Consider the following 18574-nt stretch of genomic DNA (forward strand, 5'->3'; position numbering starts at 1 on the left):
GAAGGTCTGCGTGCTCAATATGTAAATGAGGAGAGATGAGTCCAATGTGCATAGGAAATCACTGGAGCAGTAATTTCCTATGGACGTCGGACTCTTCTCTTTTCATTTACATATTGAGCGCGCAGACCGTCAGGCGGTGATTTTTCTGAGGCGGGACCAGCAGGAGGAGGTAAGTATCGTCGGCTCTACCAGGGACCAGGGACGATAAAGTCGAATTATCCAGTCACTTTATGGTGGTAATGGTAGAGGTTATAGTGTTACGGTATTATTTGTCCTGTGTTTACTGCTATTATTGGTAATATATTTGTTTATATAGTGGATTTTATTCAGTGACAGTATATTGGTTAAATAATGTATTTCCACCTGAGCGCCGCCCTTTAGTTACTAATCCCAGTATGCAACTGAGCGCTGCATACTGGGATTACTGGTTCACTTGTAAGCTCAGAAACATTGATATTAAATAAATTAAAATATACCCAATCTGCGCTGTATATAACCATTAAAGAGTTTACCTAATACCAACAGAGATAAATTGTAATGTTGCCGTTCTTATATAAATGCCGCTATTGATTACATCACAACTAGCCGTGTTCACATGTACGGTTTGCAACTGCATTACTGTTTCACTGACATGTTGCATTTAAAAAGGCGTCCATTATTGCTGCATTTTAATTGACCTCAATGGATTGAAGTCTATGGAATGACGGCCTTCCAATGCACACAGTATTTTAAATAAGGGACTTTGTCTGTGTGTACGTCAAAATAATGATCATGACAATTATTTTCGGATGTCTTTTGCAAACAATGGACATTTTTTAGTTGTTCACACACAGTTTTTCGTTTTTCATCATCCTTTAACCGTCTTTACTATTAAATTTCATGGACTTTACAGTTAGACACCCCCAAAGGGCAATTAGTCCACTAGAACTAGAATAATGTACTAACAGCCGTCATTGCAATGATGGACGGCCAAACTGCGATATGATGGACGTCATTTTAAAAAATAATAAACAGACAGGAAAAAGCGTTGTGGGAACATAGCCTAACAGTGTGAATGTAGTTTACAATTAATTGAGTGATGGCAATTTCCTGCACGCATATATTTATGTAGTGGGACTGTGGGAGCTGTAATGGAGTAGCAGCATATACCTTATCCTGTTACCTGGGTTGGGGACCACACATACAACTCCCCCGCCCCGCTGTATGTTTTATCTATGCGAGTGGCATCTGCCATAGCTCTACATGGGAGATATACATGAGGGACTCCCTACACATGTACTGCTATAGCAGGGTGAAGTTAGCTTTAGCTGGCAGAATGAAAATTTTTACTATTTTTTTAGATGTTTTTATGTCTTGGTTTCTCACACGAATGAATACAACCACTCTGAGCATCAGATCCCAGGCACAACTAGTCACTGTAAACATCACGTTACACAAGCCTTTCCGCTTACAGTCACACAGGAATAATCGCAGTGACCTCATCCAGGACACAACACACACACTGCAGCAATACAACTACACAGTGAGCCTGAGGGCGAGCTGTACGTGCTGACGTCACTCCACACACCTTCACAACGTGCTGGCCAGCAATAAATGAAAGCAAATGCCGGTGGGCGTGACTTCTGGGGACAGGAAGTGACGTTAGAGCGGAGGCCAGGGCTGAGCAGTGTGGGGGGAGGACGAGGAGTTAGCGATAAAGGAGGAGTACATGACGTCACGGTGGCCATTATACGGAGTGAGAGAGGCTGGGAGGTGACGAGACGGCGCTGCAAGGAACGGCTGCGCCTGCTGCGGGACGGCGAGGATTTTATTAGGTGTTCTCGGTATTACCGGATTACTCTCTGCCTCACTGGGAAGCTACAGGCGTGGTGATATTCCGCCTTGTCCGGCCTCTGCCTGCTCCGTTTACCGCTTTGGTTAGACCGCCTTCCACGCTGACACAAGCGAGTGCGGCCTCTCTTCTTCCTCCACACCGTCCTTCCTTCTCGGCTGGCCTAGCGGGCCTACAGCGGCGCCTGCCCGGCGTACTATAGCCTCAGTATGGATGAAAAGGCGTTTACCAAGGAGTTGGATCAATGGATCGAGCAACTGAATGAATGCAAACAGCTGTCCGAGAGCCAAGTGAAGACCCTGTGTGAGAAGGTGGGTGTCCCGGGCTGTGCCCGTGTGCTGGCGCTCCGGAGCAGGGCTGTAGTACCGCGGCCGTATGTAGCGATGCGCCGGGTAACCGCAGGGTGACTGAGCGCCTGGTCAGTGCGGGGCGGGGGGGCTCCTGTCACGTATGTACAGGGCGGCACGTACACACATCACGGAGATGGGCAGCGCTTGTTGCTGGGGACGCGGCCACTACAGGTGTGGTTACTTGCCCCATACCGGCTAAGCTATAGCGAAGCTGTGTAAGCGCAACCTATGGCGGCTCTAGGTGTCGCTGCTGATAGAGCCTCGGCGTGTGCCGGTCACCGCCCTGTCACCACCTACACACCAGGATTTCACCGCGCTTTGTGCGCTCCCGGTGGCAGTTCCCGGACTTACGGAGCTGACATTTTAGCCGGCTGATGGCGGCCGCTCGGATCGTAAGATGGCGGCTGCTCCGCTCCCTGCCCCCTCCGCAGGAATGTGCGCGCCGCCGTCCGGGCACGGATACTGGGGGGGGGGTCTGCTCGTCCTGGACGGAGCTTGTAATGCTGCCCCGGAACTCCTAGGCAGGAGCGTGAGGCTGGCGGATAAGCCGCTCATGTGCAGGGGAGACGGGGGATGTGAGGGCAGCGCCCTGCAGTGTATGGGAGTAATGGTGTAGCTGTCCATCCAGCGTCACCCTGACCTACCAGGCAGTCGGCCCCTCATGATGCTGAGCAGTATGAGAGCTTTCGTTTTCTAAATTCTCTCTGGCTGAACTGCTATTGTGTGTCTGTGTGTACACTGTGGCGGTGCAGTGTGTGCGTGTGGACTGTGGTGGCATCTGTATACACAACACCAGGCCCAGCACAGGAGACCGCTACAGAATATAAGGACTCTGTGCTGTGTATTTTGCCCTGATGGCCCCCTGTCACCTGGTAGGCCTCTGCTCTTGCGCCTCTGCAGACTGACAGTTGGGTGGCAGCCTCTCCTCTGGGTCCTGCACCCTGGCTGGTGCCCCTGTCTGTCATTGGGGTGGGGCAGTGAGGTCAGTCTGGTAGAGTGAACTATCAAGGCTGGATTTAAAGCTTTTCCTGGCTATGGTCTGAAAGCTCAGGCCACTGATGGCTGGACAAAACTAGACTCATTTTAATTGAATTTGCGATTTAAACAAATGTTAGCCACTTATGGGCGAGTTACTCAAATTCTGTTAATCGCTCAGACCTACTTTCGGCTGTAATAAACGTTCCGAACTACTGACTCCATTAGGGCCCTATTACACTGCTGATTCGGGTGGTTATCACTGTGTAATAAAGAACAGCTATCAGCCAAAGAAACAATCATCGACTGGTCGTTGTCCTTCAACACGTTTAAGAATCGATGGCCGAGCATTGCTATGTGTAATGTCTATGCGTGACCGACAGCTGATGAATGTGTAAAGTAAAATAATACTTATACTTACCCCTTAATCAAAGTCCCGGTCCCGCCGCTGAAAAATCCCTGTCGGAAGCCATGCGTTCGCTCACTGGCAACGAGTTAGACGCCTATGACTAAAGCAGTCATTCTCTATGGGCGTCGGACTAGTCTCTGGTGAGTGCGTGCATGGCTTCTGACTGGGATTTCTTGGCAGCGGGACTGGGACTTCGAGGAAGGGGTAAGTATAAGGGGCCCCACTGGGTGGTCAGGCAGGCTTCACCCCGGCAGCCGGGGTGACAGGTTCCCTTTTAAGTATATTCTTATTTACTATGTACAGCTAGGGCTGCATGCACATTTCTAATTGCTTCATTTTCATCTAGCTGTCTAATAGGAGTGGTAAGCGAGCGCTGTCACTGTGTGACATTAAATGTCACACCGAGTAATATGGCCCTGAAATAACGGTTAGGTCAAGGAGACGCATGGTGTCTGTAATATATCTAGCAGTGCTTTCACTATGTAGAAAAATTGCTTTTAGGGTATGTTCACACGGATGAATCGGCAAGGAGTTTGAAGTGAAAATCACGCTTAATTTCCTACACATTCCGCTTTAAAGCGGAACTGTCATATTTTTTTTTTATTGCAGAAATCAGTAGTATAAGCGATTTTAAGAAACTCTGTAATAGGTTTTATCAGCCAAAAAAGCCTCCTTCTGTACTCAAGAAGCAATCTCCCAGCCTCCCCCCCCCCCCCCCCCCCCTGACTTCTTATCTGTGCATTATCAGGCAAACATGTCTTCATTACAGAGAAGCCAGTGAAGACGGGTTCTGCTCTCTCCATTGTAAGCCTATGAAGGGGGGAGGGGCTGAGGGAGATGAGGAAGCAGGAAGAGGTGACATGAAGGTCAGCTTTTTGTAGACTCTCTGGGAAGCTAAAACGCTAAATTCAGGTGTCAGAAATGTCAGTGCTTATCTATGAACTTACTGAGGGAAGATTGCAGGGTGTTGTGCTTTGCAGGACTGCTCCGTGCTCAGTCACTCCTAACAGCCCCTCCCCTCTCCATAGCCACATAATGGAGACAGAAATCCTGCTTCATCTGATGTGAGGGGGGAGGCTGGGAGATTGCTTTTTCAGTCTAGAAGGAAACTCTTTTGGTTTATAAAACCTATTACAGAGTTTCTTAAAATCGCTTGAACTGTTGATATTTAATGTTTTCAAAAAATGACCCTGAAAGTTCTACAGTATAGTAGTAAAGGCTTCATTATATTATATTGCAACAGTAGCATTTGAGAATGGAGAATAAGGGGCATAGTGTGAGCTGCTGAGGGCTTCTTCCCCTTCAGTCTACTGATTGACAGGGGTCTCGGCACCTGGATCCTAATCAATGCAAAGTTCTGACATGTGGCTATGACTGGTACGCTTTACGTTTCCAGCACTCAGGATGGCAGAGGGAGAATTTAAAGAAGCAGTTCACAAAAAACTTTTCGGGCAAGAGGTGGTGGGGGAGCGAACAAAATAGAGTGCATTCATGACTTGCTGTGCCTGCGCTGCACCTTGTTCCGCTCCAGGGGCACCCATCAGCATTCTCCAGATTTCAGCTCTTCCATATCACAACGCGGGTGATGGATGTCCCGTTGATGGATGACACCGCTGCAGTCACTGATTGGCTGATCGGGCATCCTTGAGCCGGGTCTGGCATCTGCATAATGTCATGATAACTCGGGAGGGGGGGGGGTGCTTTCTGGTGGGGTTTACAGACCTTCTGACGCGGGTAATGAAAATAGTAGTTGGTGCTTACGTTGCCCCCTTCCTGCCGATCAAATAAAATAAAAACCACTGGACGAAAGCTCGCCCATGTTAAAGTCTCCTTGTACACTTTCTGGTGAAGTGGTATGCATGCTAGTCATATTACAAATATATTGCCAGGTGCTGTTTGCTTTAGATACTTGCCATTCCAATTTTAGAGTCACCAACAGTCGTCAAATCAGTGAAATGACTGTAAAGCGACATGTTTTGTAATCGGTTTGTGTTCATCTTGTGTATATTTGACTCTAGCACATTAAAAGGGACCTTTCAGCTAGTTTTGGGACACTACGCCACCAGCATGAGTTTTATACACCTGCTATGGGGCGTACATCTCTCCTCATTTTCCCATGCTCTGTAATCCTCAGAGGTTACGGAGCATGAAGCTGCACCATGGAACTGCAGCTCTCCCGACTTGTATCAATATGATGCAGAGAGAGCTGTAAGGGTTTAAATCTTTGCCCGGGATGTGCTGACAACAAAGTGGCTGCTTTATTACATTCCTGTAAAGATTTAAACCCTTACAGCTCTCCCTGCATCATACTGTTGCATGATGCCAGGAGTGCGGAGAGTTCACACTCTGGATTAGAGCGTGGTAATAAGCCCCTAGACTCCAAGTAAACAGGATAATAGGGCCAGGTGGGCTTAATAGTGGTGGTTTTGAGGCACTAAATCCCAGCTGTGTAAATGCATGTTGGTGTATTAGTGCCAGAGCTACCCCTTATTGCCTTAGCTTGTTTTTTTTTTTCAGGGTTTTTGGAGTAGGCCTTAAATATAATCCCTGGAGTACAAGAAAGGAATCCAGCAAAATGGAAAACGCCTACCCCCCAAAAAAGGCCTTTTTTTTAAAAGACCCTATCCTTTTGATAGGTTCTTTTAAAGGGACCAGTTATGCTTAATGAGAATTATTGAAGAGTCTAAAAACCACATGACTACTTAGGTCACACACCCATACTTTACTGACCTCTCCATTTTTGTGCAGCACTCAGACAGCAGCTTGTGGCTTTACTGCAGCTTATTGCCATGCGTTTTAACTTTTTACCTCCATCACAAGATCACCCATAGCCTTTTCTTACTTAGCTATTTTTTTTTTTTTTTACATGGAAAAGAAGCTACTGGAAATGGCAGGAGTCTTTGCAAAGCAAATGTGGTAGTTAGTAAAAGTGTCACGATTTATGGTGAGTGTATGATCATCCAATAACCGGGTTATATTTATTACAGGCAAAAGAGATTTTGACAAAAGAATCAAACGTTCAAGAAGTACGATGCCCTGTAACGGTATGCGGAGATGTTCACGGACAGTTTCACGACCTCATGGAATTGTTCAGAATCGGCGGGAAGTCACCAGATACAAATTATTTATTCATGGGCGACTACGTTGACAGAGGCTACTACTCAGTGGAAACTGTAACGTTACTTGTTGCACTAAAGGTATGGATAACAAATGGGTGGGGCATTCGGTTGTTCTAGATTTTCTAAATGTTCACTGTAGCTTCAACATGAACAAGCCAATAGTACAAGTGAATGTAAAAAAAGTTGTAATGTATCCATTGAGGGAATGGCTGTAGAGTCGGTGAGCCACAGCTGCCTCCTGTATTTTATCAAACCTTGACTTCATAACAACAAACATAGTGAACATAGCAGCTGCACTTTTTACTTGTTTATTTCTAGGACAAGATTTCCAGAGACTGCACATCGACATCATAGCTTTTTAGCTTAGGATAAGTGCGACACTCAACCATACAAAGCAGCACTACTTTGTAATGTCCTACATGATCCTGGGGTGACTTCTAAGTGAACAAATTCTCCTAACTGTGCAGTGGGTGCAGCTAGTCTCTTCTGACATGTCCTGAAGAATTCGGTACAAACTACACATTTGGCATACACAAGGAAAACTGTTAAAGGGCTTAGACACTTTATAGTAAAATTGTTCAGTGTACAGTATTAGCAAGTGTACTCACAGCCCTTACTGATAGCTCCCTGTGTACTTCACTCCTTCTGGCTGTGCTGTCTTGCTCTGTGGGGATCCTGGCCGACATGGGGGAGCATGAGACCACGCCCTGTCCCCAGTATCCACCATAGGCATATACAGGCTCAGTGGTGGACACTGTGGGGCAGGGCATGGTCACATGCTCCTCCATGTTGGACATTTTATGGACAGACTCACCATAGAGCAGGACAGTACAGCCTAGAGGGGGGGGAGCTTGACTTAAGCCCTGAGGTACACAATGAGCTGCTGTCAGTAAGTACTATAAGTAGTTACAAATACTGTACACTGCACAATTTTACTATGAAGTGTTCAATCCCTTTAACAATGCCAGATACACGTGAGTATGAGAGGTTTTACTGTTTTTCCTAATGTACTCACTGTATTGATTAATGCAAAGTTTGTTAAAAGTTTAAAGGGGTTATCCAGCGCTACAAAAACATGGCCACTTTCTTCCAGAGACAGCCCCGCTCTTGTTTCCAGCTTGGGTGGGGTTTTGCTGCTCAGTTCCATTGAAGTGAATGGAGCATAATTGCAAACCGCACCTGAACTGGAGACGAGAGTCGTGTTGTCTCTGAAAGAAAGTGGCTATGTTTTTGTAGCGCCAGATAACCCCGTTAAACTTTTAACAAACTTTGCATTAATCAGTACAGTGAGTACATCAGGAAAAACAGTATAACCTCCCATACTCGCGTGTGTCTGGCATTAAGCCCTTTAAAGGGGTACTTTGGCCAGAAACACAAAAATAGAACTCGCAGGGCTTGGGGGGTGGACATAATGTATACTTAACAGTCTCCATGGTGCTGAGTTAACAGGCTCCCAGACTCCAGCTAGTTGTGCTCTTCACCTGGTTTCCTGCGTTGTCCTGCCCAGCTGATGGATTTCCCATTCAGTGACTGCAGTTGTGTCATGCCATAGTCACTTGACTGGCTGAGCAGGGAATCCATCAGGTATGTCTTGGTGCATGGGGATCGGTAAGCATACATTCTTGTGTTCCCCACCCTCTGCAAGTGATGGGAGTGGTGAGGGCATTGGGGAGGTTGAATAACTTTGTAGGGGTCTATGCACACTACGTAGGAATTTCAACATTTAGGCGGATTGCGCTTGACCAATCCCATTGATGGGACAGGCCGAACTTCTAGCAGAATGTGCAGAGCAGATTCCACTTTTATTTGCTCGCCTGTTCCGTGGTTGTATAAACTAAGATTAGGCTGTAAATGTTCTGTTAGGTAAGGACATCTGCTGCTTGTAAGGGTTAATTTGTCTCGCACACAGCCTGCTGCAGCCATTGCACACTTAGGCTGGGTTTACATATATAAGTTGGCATCAGTTGCGTTTTTTGCCTAAAACTGACCACAACTGATGTCACAACTGATGCCAAAAATGCATCAGTTGTCATCAGTTTTTCTATCCGTCTTTTCATTAAAAACCATCAGTTGCCATCAGTTTCCATCAGTTGTCATCAGTTGTCACAAGTTGCGCTCATCAGTTGACATTTTTTTCCCCAGTATGTTTTCCTGTCATTTTCAATGGGATTTGCGGGGGAGCGCACGGGGGCTATATACTAATTGGGGGAGCTCACAGGGGGCTATATACTACAAGGGGAGAGCGCACAGGGGGGCTATATGGGAGGGGGAGAGCACACAGGGGGGCTATATGGGAGGGGGAGAGGTCACATGGGGGGCTATATACTATTGGGGGAGAGCGCACAGCAATGCTGTATACTAATTGGGGGAGAGCACACAGGGAAGCTAAATATTACTGGGGGGGCAACAGGGGGGCTATATACTACTGGAGGAGAAACAGGGGGGGTGATATACTACTGGGGGACCAAGGGGGGACTATAGGGGAGGGGGAGAGCACACAGGGGGAGATGTATGTTTATTTTGTGCTTCTATTTGACTGAACGCCAGAGCCGACATGCGTCCTGCCCGGCGAGGCATCCGGCGCTCTATTCGATTGTATTGGTGCGGCGCCGCATCACCGGAGCGGCGGTCTGCCAGGACGCTGCAAGATGCGTTCTAACGCACCGACGGTCCGGCGATGCGGCAGCCACTAGTTCACCGCCGCACATTTTAAACGATCCCATTGAAAACAATGGGATCAGTTCAAAGATGCGTTTCCCTCCGGCGCCTTTCTCCTGCGCCGGAAGGAAATGCCGCCGCACCGCAGGACATATGTAAACCCGACCTAAAGGAATCACATAATCTCCCAGAGAGAACACCACACTGAGGGCAGAGTTTACTGCTACACTTCTTATGGCTTCTCCTTCTGAAAAGACACTTAATCAGCATACACAAAGTAAAATTGTTTATAAATTTATTTGAGAAAGTGTTTCTGATTTTTATATTTTTTTTGTAAAAGGTCCTTAGTTTGATAAAACATGAGTAAGGCTACGTTCACATTAGCGTTTGACCATCCGGCACCATCCCGTCTACCTTTTCTGTTTTGGAGTAAGCAAAACAGAAACTGTCGGATCCGATAAAATCCCCATAGATTCCCATGATAGATTAGTGTGCTCCGTTTGCCCTAATTGTGCTCAGTTTGCATGCAGTATGTTCAAGATCCGTTTTTTTTGAACAGAGGAAAAAATTGTTTGCAGTATTTTTCTTTCCATTTCAAAAAACGGATCACAAACGGAAAGTGCACTTCCGTTTGTTTTTTACATTGTAGTCAATGAGGACTGATCTAAAACGGAAAGTATTTCCGTTCACATCCGTTTGTTTTCATCAGTTTATGCACTGAGCATGCGCAGAAGCAGCAAGAAACCAAAGAAGAAAAATAAACGGATAGAAAAACTGATGCTGACTGGTGCAAACTGATGTACAAAAGTCAGTTTGTTTGTTTTTTAAAGCCAAAATACAAACGGACCATTAACCCTTAGACGACCCAGGGCGTATAGTTACGCCATGGAAGTCTGTCCCCAGACGACCTAGGGCGTAACTGTACGCCCTGGGTGTTTCTCCCGCTATAAAGCGTGCTCCGGAGCGGAGCGCGCTTCATAGCAGGTGGGGGCCGGCTGCAATCAGCAGCTGGGACCTCACCGGTAATGACACGCTGCAGCGATCGCGCTGCTGCGTGTCATTAACTCCTTAAACGCCGCGGCGTTTAAGTGTAAGTGACAGGGGGAGTCCCCTGTCACTTACCGATCGGGACCCCCGCAGTGACACTGCGGGGGTCCCGATCGGTAAAACGGGCCGCCGGAGCTCTCTCACCTGCCTCCGTGCGGTCCGATCGGCGCTCTGGTCACTGAGCCTGCACAGGCAGGCTCAATGAGCAGAGCGCCGATAACACTGATCAATGCTATGCCTATGGCATAGCAATGGTCAGTGTAAAAATCCAAGTAGTGAATGTAAAAGTCCCCCAAAGGGACTTCAAATGTGTAAAAAAAAAAAAAAAAAGTTAAAAACACTAACACACTACCCCAAAACCCCTCCCCCAATAAAAGTTGAAATCACCCCCCCTTTCCCATTATATAAATAAAACACATAAAAATAAATAAATAGATAAACATATAATATACCGTAGCGTGCGTAATTGTCCGATCTATTAAAATATAACAAGCGTCATTGCGAACGGTAAACGGCGTACACGAAAAGAGGGAAAAAAGTGCGCGGATTACCGATTTTATGTTACATTATATATATAAAAAATTAATAAAAAGTGATCAAAACGTCCGATCTTCACAAATATGGTATTAATAAAAACTAGAGATCATGGCGGAAAAATGACACCCCATACAGCCCCGTAGGTGAAAAAATAAAACCGTTATAAGCGTCACAATAGTCCCATTTTATTTATAATTAATTGCCAAAAAAAGGATTTCATTTAAAAAAAATATATAACATTAGAGAATCTGCGTAAACCTGCATATGGTTGTGTTCGTACTGACCTATAGAGTAATGGTATCATGTCGCTTTTACCATATAGTGCATTACGTAGACACAGGAACCCCCCAAACGTTACCATATTGCATTCTTTTTTGCGATTTCACCAATTTATATCTTCATAAATAATATATTTGGAATTCCATCATACATGTTATGGTAAAATGAATGACGCCATTACAAAGTACAACTATTCCTGTAACAAATAAGCCCTTACATGGCCTGTAGATAAAAAACTGAAAGTGCTGGAGCTCTTAGAAGGGGAGGAGGGAAAAACGGAAACACTAAGATCAAAATTTGCGCGGTCCACTGGGTCATTTTGGGCCTGGTCCTCAAAGGGTTAAAAAAAGATGAACATTTTGCAATCGGTTTGCATCAGTCTGCTCATCAGTTTAATATAGATGGATCCGTTATAAAAAAGAAAAATGCTAGTGTGGCCGAGCCCTAACACTTTTAGGTTACAAACCCACTTGCCGGATCTGCCGGAACCCTCCTTGCTGCGTTTTTGAAGGGAGACTCGCTGCAGATCCCGGCCCTATACTTTCAATAGCAGAGAAACTCACAGCAGGGATGTACATCCCTGCTGCGATTTTGTCTGCAGCCCGCCCCATTAACCCCCCGGCCACCGGTCCCCGTTCCTGCTTGCTTCGGGGCTCCCGGTGTCTTCACGGCCCGCCCGGCCAATCAGTGCGCTGCGGCGGGGCAGCGCACTGATTGGCCGGGCGGAACGTGCCGGGAGCCGCTGAAGCAAGCAGGAGTCTGGATCAGGTAATGTATATCCTGCCCGCCCCCCTGCAGCCCCTATCGCCCCCAGCCCCCGGCCACACGATCACCCCGCAGCCCCCGGCCGCACGATCGCCTGCAGCCCCCGGCCGCACGATCGTGCGGTCGGGGGCTGCAGGCGATCGTGCGGCCGGGGGCTGCGGGGCTGGGGGCGATCGTGCGGCCGGGGGCTGGGGGCGATCGTGCGGCCGGGGGCTGCGGGGCTGGGGCGATCGGGGCTGCAGGGGGGCGGGCAGGATATACATTACCTGATCCCGGCTCCTGCTTGCTTCAGCGGCTCCCGGCACTTTCCGCCTGGCCAATCAGTGCGCTGCCCCGCCGCAGCGCACTGATTGGCCGGGCGGGCCGTGAAGACATCGGGAGCCCCGAAGCAAGCAGGAACGGGGACCGGGTAATGTATAATGTCCGGCGGCCGGGGGGTTAATGGGGCGGGCTGCAGACAAAATCGCAGCAGGGATGTACATCCCTGCTGCGAGTTTCTCTGCTATTGAAAGTATAGGGCCGGGATCTGCAGCGACTCCCCCTGCAAAAACGCAGCAAGGAGACTCGCTGCAGATCCGGCAAGTGGGTTTGTAACCTTAAAGGGGTAGTCCACCCAAAAAAATTTTCTTTCAAATCAACTGCTGCCATGAAGTGACAGAGATTTGTAATTTACTTCTATTAAAAAATCTCAAGCCTTCCAGTACTTATCAGCTGCTGTATGCCCAACAGGAAGTTGTATTATTTCCAGTCTGGAGAGCAGGAGGGGTTTTCTATGGGGATTTGCTCCTGCTTTGGACAGTTCCTGACATGGACAGAGGAGGCAACAGAGAGTACTGGGTCAGACAGGAAAGAAAACACTACTTCCTGCTGGACATACAGCAGCTAATAAGTACTGGAAGACTTAAGATTTTTTAATAGAAGTGAATTACAAATCTCTGGCACTTTATGGCACCAGTTGATTTGAAAGAAAAAAATTTTGGGTGGACTACCCCTTTAAAATGATTTAACTGTCATATGAATGTTATAAGTACAGTGGTGCCTTGGATTACGAGCATAATTCGTTTTGGGGCCGTGCTTGTAATCCAAATCCACTCTTAAACCAAAGCAAGTTTTTCCATAAGAAATCATAGAAATGCAGACAATTGGTTCCACACCCCAAAAATTTATTTTTCTGAATAACATGTAAAATAGATGAAACAAACATTCAGAAACAGCTGAATATGTGATATTATAAGTTACTGTACAGGAATGGAGAGGATGGGAAACACAAGGGTGGACAGAGAATGCAGGGAGCATGAAGGAATAAGCATGGCAGATGTGGGCACATGACTGCAGTACTCTCTGTCCAGGGAGAGAGGGGTTACAGTTATGAAGAGATTACCTCCACAGTCCTGTCCCCTGATGCAAGCCCTATCCTGAAGTGGATTTGCTGTGATTTGGAAGGTGAGGGAGACTTCCTGGGTCAGAGTACAGTGCTATAGACCACCCTGTGCAGACCATGCCCCTCCCCTACTCACCCTCCCACCCAGTACAGGGAGCTCTTAAACCAAAGCAATGCTCTTAAACCAAGTCACAATTTTGAAAAACTGAGCTCTTAAACCAAAACGCTCTTAAACAAAGTTATTCTTAAACCAAGGTACCACTGTATTCTGCTTTCTTAAAGCTGAAGTCAGTACTTTTTCTGAATCCAATGCTGCTAATAGAAGTTTTTGGGGGCGCAGGGGGTGGGGGTTTCAGATAAGCGGAGTATTTGGAGATGGCCATAAACAGGCTGTAGAGAATATACACTTATTATAAGTATTAGATCTCACCTCTTGCTTTTAGGGATGTACTATAGAGATATAAAAGAGCAGGCCTCCTGTTTTGTGTGTGCGCAATGTATAGGAGAGATCATAGTTAGTACACAACTGCTAGCTCAAGGACCACTGAAAAAAATAAGCCTGCAGAGCAGAAATCTAATATGCTTTATACAGGTTATATAATTGACAGATATCATGTACATGTGACTCTTAAAACAGGTATGCCCTGCTGTGAATGTAAACCTGAATATACAGGGTGGTAATAGAGAATTGGTTGCCTAAAATTTATTACTGGCATATGTATTGAAGATCACTTGACACTGCTTCTTTTTTTCCAGGTTCGGTATCGTGAACGTATAACTATTCTAAGGGGGAATCATGAAAGCAGACAGATTACACAAGTGTATGGGTTTTATGATGAATGTTTAAGAAAATATGGAAATGCAAATGTCTGGAAATATTTCACCGACCTATTTGATTACCTTCCGTTAACAGCCTTAGTGGATGGCCAGGTAAGGCTATGGATAACTAATGAAACATAATGGCACACTTCTGGTTACATAATGCCTGCTACTGAAATGCCATTCTTTTTGTCGCGTGTAAGCAACATTGTACATGGGGAAAGGGGACAAGAATGAAATCACTGGGGGTCTGACCTCTGATGTCCCCCAGGGATCTCTCTACCGATGACCTGGCGCTTTTGTCATTAATTGAGCCACAGGTCGGCACGTGACCCATGGTTACATTCAATCTCTATGGAGCTGCCAGAGAGCTGTGTGGGCAAGGAGTTCAGACGAAAATAGTTAATAGACCACATGCTCGCACTGCGCCACTTCACCAGGCTCCTGTTCCTCGTCAGATGTAATTTTCTCCATCTTTGGGGAACGTTATGATTCTTCTGGAATGACAGAAATGAGTGGGATATAGCCCGCTTGGCCAACCAGTGACCGCAGCAGTGTCCCACTTCAGTCTCTGAGTGGGGCATTGGAGGTATTAAGAATGGTGGCAACGGTCAAGGAGTGGGACGCAGCGTTGCATGGACACGGGGAATGGTAAATATACGCACATACCCTAACTAAGCATAACATGGAAAAAATGCTTCTGTTTGCTAATGCAAAGTGTAAGAGACTCTTTCCCAAGCTCCTGACCTGCTGCAAGCAACTCGCACGCTCCCTCCCGATCCTGCTTAGAGCTGTGCTTCTAGCTGAGTTAAGCAGACTCTGGTATGGGAGGTGTGATTAGGAGGTATTCCAGATTGCTGTTCATGGGCTTGGGAAGGCCTCTCTGTCACCACTTTGAAATATAAAAACACTTTCTACTTTCCAGAAGCACAAACTGATATATGGAAGGTAATGTCTCCTTGACTCAACATCTCGGTGTCAGCAGTTTGGAACATGAATTTCATCAGATCAGATTGGCTTTAAAGTTTCGGCTGTAGATTTAGTCTAGATTGGGGATGGGACACCTTTACACTGGTCTGGTCTGTAGCCCACAGCACCTTAAGCCAGGGTACCAAGCCTAGATTACTCTTGTAGCTATATCTTGCTAGACCTTGCAATTTTGGTAAATTTGCTAAATGCACTGGTTGGATAATATGCTGTCATTCAGATCTGAAAGGGTCTGCATTCTGGGCACTTGAAGTGGCATCCAAGACAAGAAAACTAAAACTTGTGACAATTACTGGTATTTGTCGGTCCCCTGTGAGGTATTTTTATAATAAGCGAATAGACTAGTAAATTAGAAGCATGTCTAGGTAAAAGAACATCCTAACTGTGTGTTCTCTTCGCCCTTATTGTCAGTCTTAAGGCTTATTGTCGCTTTTGTAATCCATGGCGGTTGTGAAGTGTGAAGCTGCACATTGGCTGAGCGGCCATATTAGTCCCACAAAGATTTAAACGCTTACAGCTCTCCCAAGTCATAGATAAATGACTCCAGGAGAGCTGTGAGTCCACTGTGTAGCTTCATGCTCAGTTACCTCCGTGAATTACAGAGCATGGGCATAAGCTCTTAATATCCCCAGTAGTGGTGGAATACTAGAAAGAATCCCTATTAAACACAATACTGTTTGTGCTCTCACCCACAGATCTTCTGTTTACACGGTGGATTGTCGCCTTCAATAGACACACTGGATCATATCCGTGCTCTTGATCGTCTACAAGAAGTTCCACATGAGGTATCTATTGTAATTGTCACCCTTTGACACAGATAGGTCCCTCTTTAAGGCGTCTTGAGATGTGCATAATTTAATCAGGGGTACCTCCGCTGTGCCCATGCATGCACCTGTAAGAGGGTGACTGGTATTGTCAGTCATGCTCTGTCACTATCAACACACTGGCTCTGTTTCTCACCACTTTTAAAATCCTCTTTGGTAGACGAATACTATGTTTTACCTTTTTTAATTTGTTTAATATACTGAATTAGTTTGGTGGCATTTGGTATCTATTACATTCCAATTTGACTGTTTTTAATGTTTTAGGGCCCAATGTGTGACTTATTGTGGTCTGACCCAGATGACCGTGGTGGCTGGGGTATTTCTCCTAGAGGTGCTGGATACACATTTGGACAAGACATCTCCGAAACATTCAACCATGCCAATGGCCTTACCTTGGTTTCTAGAGCCCATCAGTTGGTAATGGAGGTAAAAATATAAATGCTTCTAATGTCTTTCAGGTTTGGTCATTGTGCTTTTAGCCCATAGAGTTCTAATTGCTTTCTGTTTATTTTCAGGGGTACAACTGGTGCCATGACAGGAATGTAGTAACTATTTTTAGTGCTCCAAACTATTGTTACCGCTGTGGTAACCAGGCTGCAATAATGGAACTTGATGACACACTGAAATACTCATTGTAAGTATGAAAATCTAGTATTGTAGCAAACATTTTATGTCTCAAGTAACTTTAGGGGGTTTTTTTTTGTGCATTAATTGTACCAGCTTAGTTTCTGTTGAAAGGTTATACTTATCTTCTGAGAACTCAACTCTGCACCACTCTGTAGTGTTGAGCAGAATGAGCTTGCCCTTGCTGTGTCTCAATCTGTCATTTCCCACATGCCCCCAGGGACTATTCTGGAGACATGTGGGGTGTTAGAGGCAGAGGTAGAAAAACTAAAATCATACCTAACAGCTCTCGACCACCTGAGTCCTGTCACTGTCCAGCCACTGCTTTCATAACTAAAAGCAGTTGTCATTGTCCTAGGCAACTGCTGGCAACACTACAATAACAGGGTCAAAATGCTAAACTAAGCAATTTTGTTAGTGAAAAGCATTGGCAAAATTACTTTGTTTTGCCAATCTGCATCTATTAAATATCAAATATTTCACAGTTGAGAATACCCCTTTTAATCATTCAGCATGCAGCTGGCAAACTTCTATGACTAGCATTTCAGTCTTGTATCGATAGAAATCCTAGCAAACTGCTAGCTGGTAGGCCTTGTCTACAATTCTGTCCTAGGGTCAGTAGTAATTCTGTTTATTTTTTTTCCTCCAGCTTGCAGTTTGACCCAGCACCACGCAGAGGAGAACCACACGTGACTCGTCGCACCCCAGACTACTTCCTTTAAATGGAATTTTACACTTGTACAGTATTGCCACAAGCAGGATTTTGACCAGGGAGCCGAGCAGAGGAGCAGTAACTTCAGTCGGGAGAGCAATTGTCACACATGTACTGTTCTCAAATGGACCAAAAGATGTGCCATATACAAAAGCAAAGCCTCTCATCTCAACAGCCCGTGACCACATTTAGAAAAGACCCGTTCATTGCATGCTGAAGTGACATTGTAAAAAAAAAAAAATCAGTTTTCTGGCATAGCACTAATTGTAGTTCCTTTTGCTTTCTCAGACTGCAACAAAATTAAGATGTTAACATTAACACCTTGTGAATACAATTTAACTTTCCATTTAGCAGTAGCTTTACTTGGTATGGTTTGTAGAGAAGGATAGACAGTCTGGGAAACTCTTTAGCTCCCTAGGGGGGAGGGGGGTGGCTTCCTCCATTGGTGTGAAGGGATTTACGGACCTTAAAGAACAAGTACCAAGGCCTACATTGCATCTTCTGTGACTTCAGAAAAGTTTCTTTTCAGGGAAAATCATTTAATTTAATCTCCCCTTATTTTTTCCTTTTCCCTTTGTTTTTTTTTTTTTTGGTTTTTTTCTAGTTTGCATTATTTTTGTCTCTTCATCGTTTAAGGTTAGTTTTGACAGAACATTTTCTGTAACTGTTGCAATCCAGGGCAGCAATATTTTTTTTTTTTTTTCATAATAAACTTGTGAACGAAGTACTTATAAATGTGAAACTGCATTTGTTTTTATATTTACTTCTACAAGAGAAAAGCAAAGACATGGTTTGTGGAACTGTGTATAGGCTCCAGAAAACAAATAAAGTTTTAAAGTGTACAGATTTTTTTTTTTTCCCAGATCGTCAGTAATCGTTAACATATGAAATGTAATTTGTCTGATATGGAGTAAGGGAATGTTCATCAATTTCTAGCAGGCTTCCTTCAAAGGGATTATTTAGGCTTTAAAAATTGATGGCCTATCCTTAAAGAAGTTATCCAGGAGTAGAAAAAACATATCTGCTTTCTTCCTGAAACAAGCACCACACAAGCTGCAGGACGTGCAGCTAAATTACATTGAAGTACAACCTGACATGTGGTGACACTGTTTTTGGAAGAAGGCAACAATTTTTTTTTTTTTTTTTTTCCCAATCCTGGATAACCACTTTTAAAGAAATGCTATTAGCATTAGCTCTGCTGGTTGACAAGGTCACAGTGTGGCAGCCTTTTCAATGTTTATCAGCTAGAAGTCTGTT

General features: G+C 45.4%; 1 protein-coding gene across 1 annotated transcript; it reads left to right on the forward strand.

Annotated features, from left to right (window-relative positions):
- Positions 1–1657: 1657 nt before the first annotated feature.
- On the forward strand, positions 1658–17574 carry PPP2CA (protein phosphatase 2 catalytic subunit alpha). Its single transcript, XM_069970107.1, has 7 exons — positions 1658–2142; positions 6553–6762; positions 14108–14281; positions 15853–15942; positions 16246–16407; positions 16497–16615; positions 17255–17574. The coding sequence occupies exons 1-7, from the start codon at positions 2041–2043 to the stop codon at positions 17325–17327; spliced, it is 930 nt and encodes a 309-aa protein (XP_069826208.1). The 5' UTR covers positions 1658–2040; the 3' UTR covers positions 17328–17574.
- Positions 17575–18574: the final 1000 nt, after the last annotated feature.

The sequence above is a fragment of the Dendropsophus ebraccatus genome, chromosome 1, assembly GCF_027789765.1.
Source record: "Dendropsophus ebraccatus isolate aDenEbr1 chromosome 1, aDenEbr1.pat, whole genome shotgun sequence".
Lineage (NCBI taxonomy): Eukaryota > Metazoa > Chordata > Amphibia > Anura > Hylidae > Dendropsophus > Dendropsophus ebraccatus.

What these genes read in the sequence shown, in the direction of transcription:
- PPP2CA (XM_069970107.1), top strand. Translation starts at nt 2,041, where the DNA reads ATGGATGAAAAGGCGTTTACCAAGGAGTTGGATCAATGGATCGAGCAA. An exon ending in CGTTACTTGTTGCACTAAAG is followed by an intron (nt 6,763 to 14,107) that starts GTATGGATAACA and finishes CTTTTTTTCCAG; the next exon opens with GTTCGGTATCGTGAACGTAT. An exon ending in GACACACTGAAATACTCATT is followed by an intron (nt 16,616 to 17,254) that starts GTAAGTATGAAA and finishes TTTTTCCTCCAG; the next exon opens with CTTGCAGTTTGACCCAGCAC.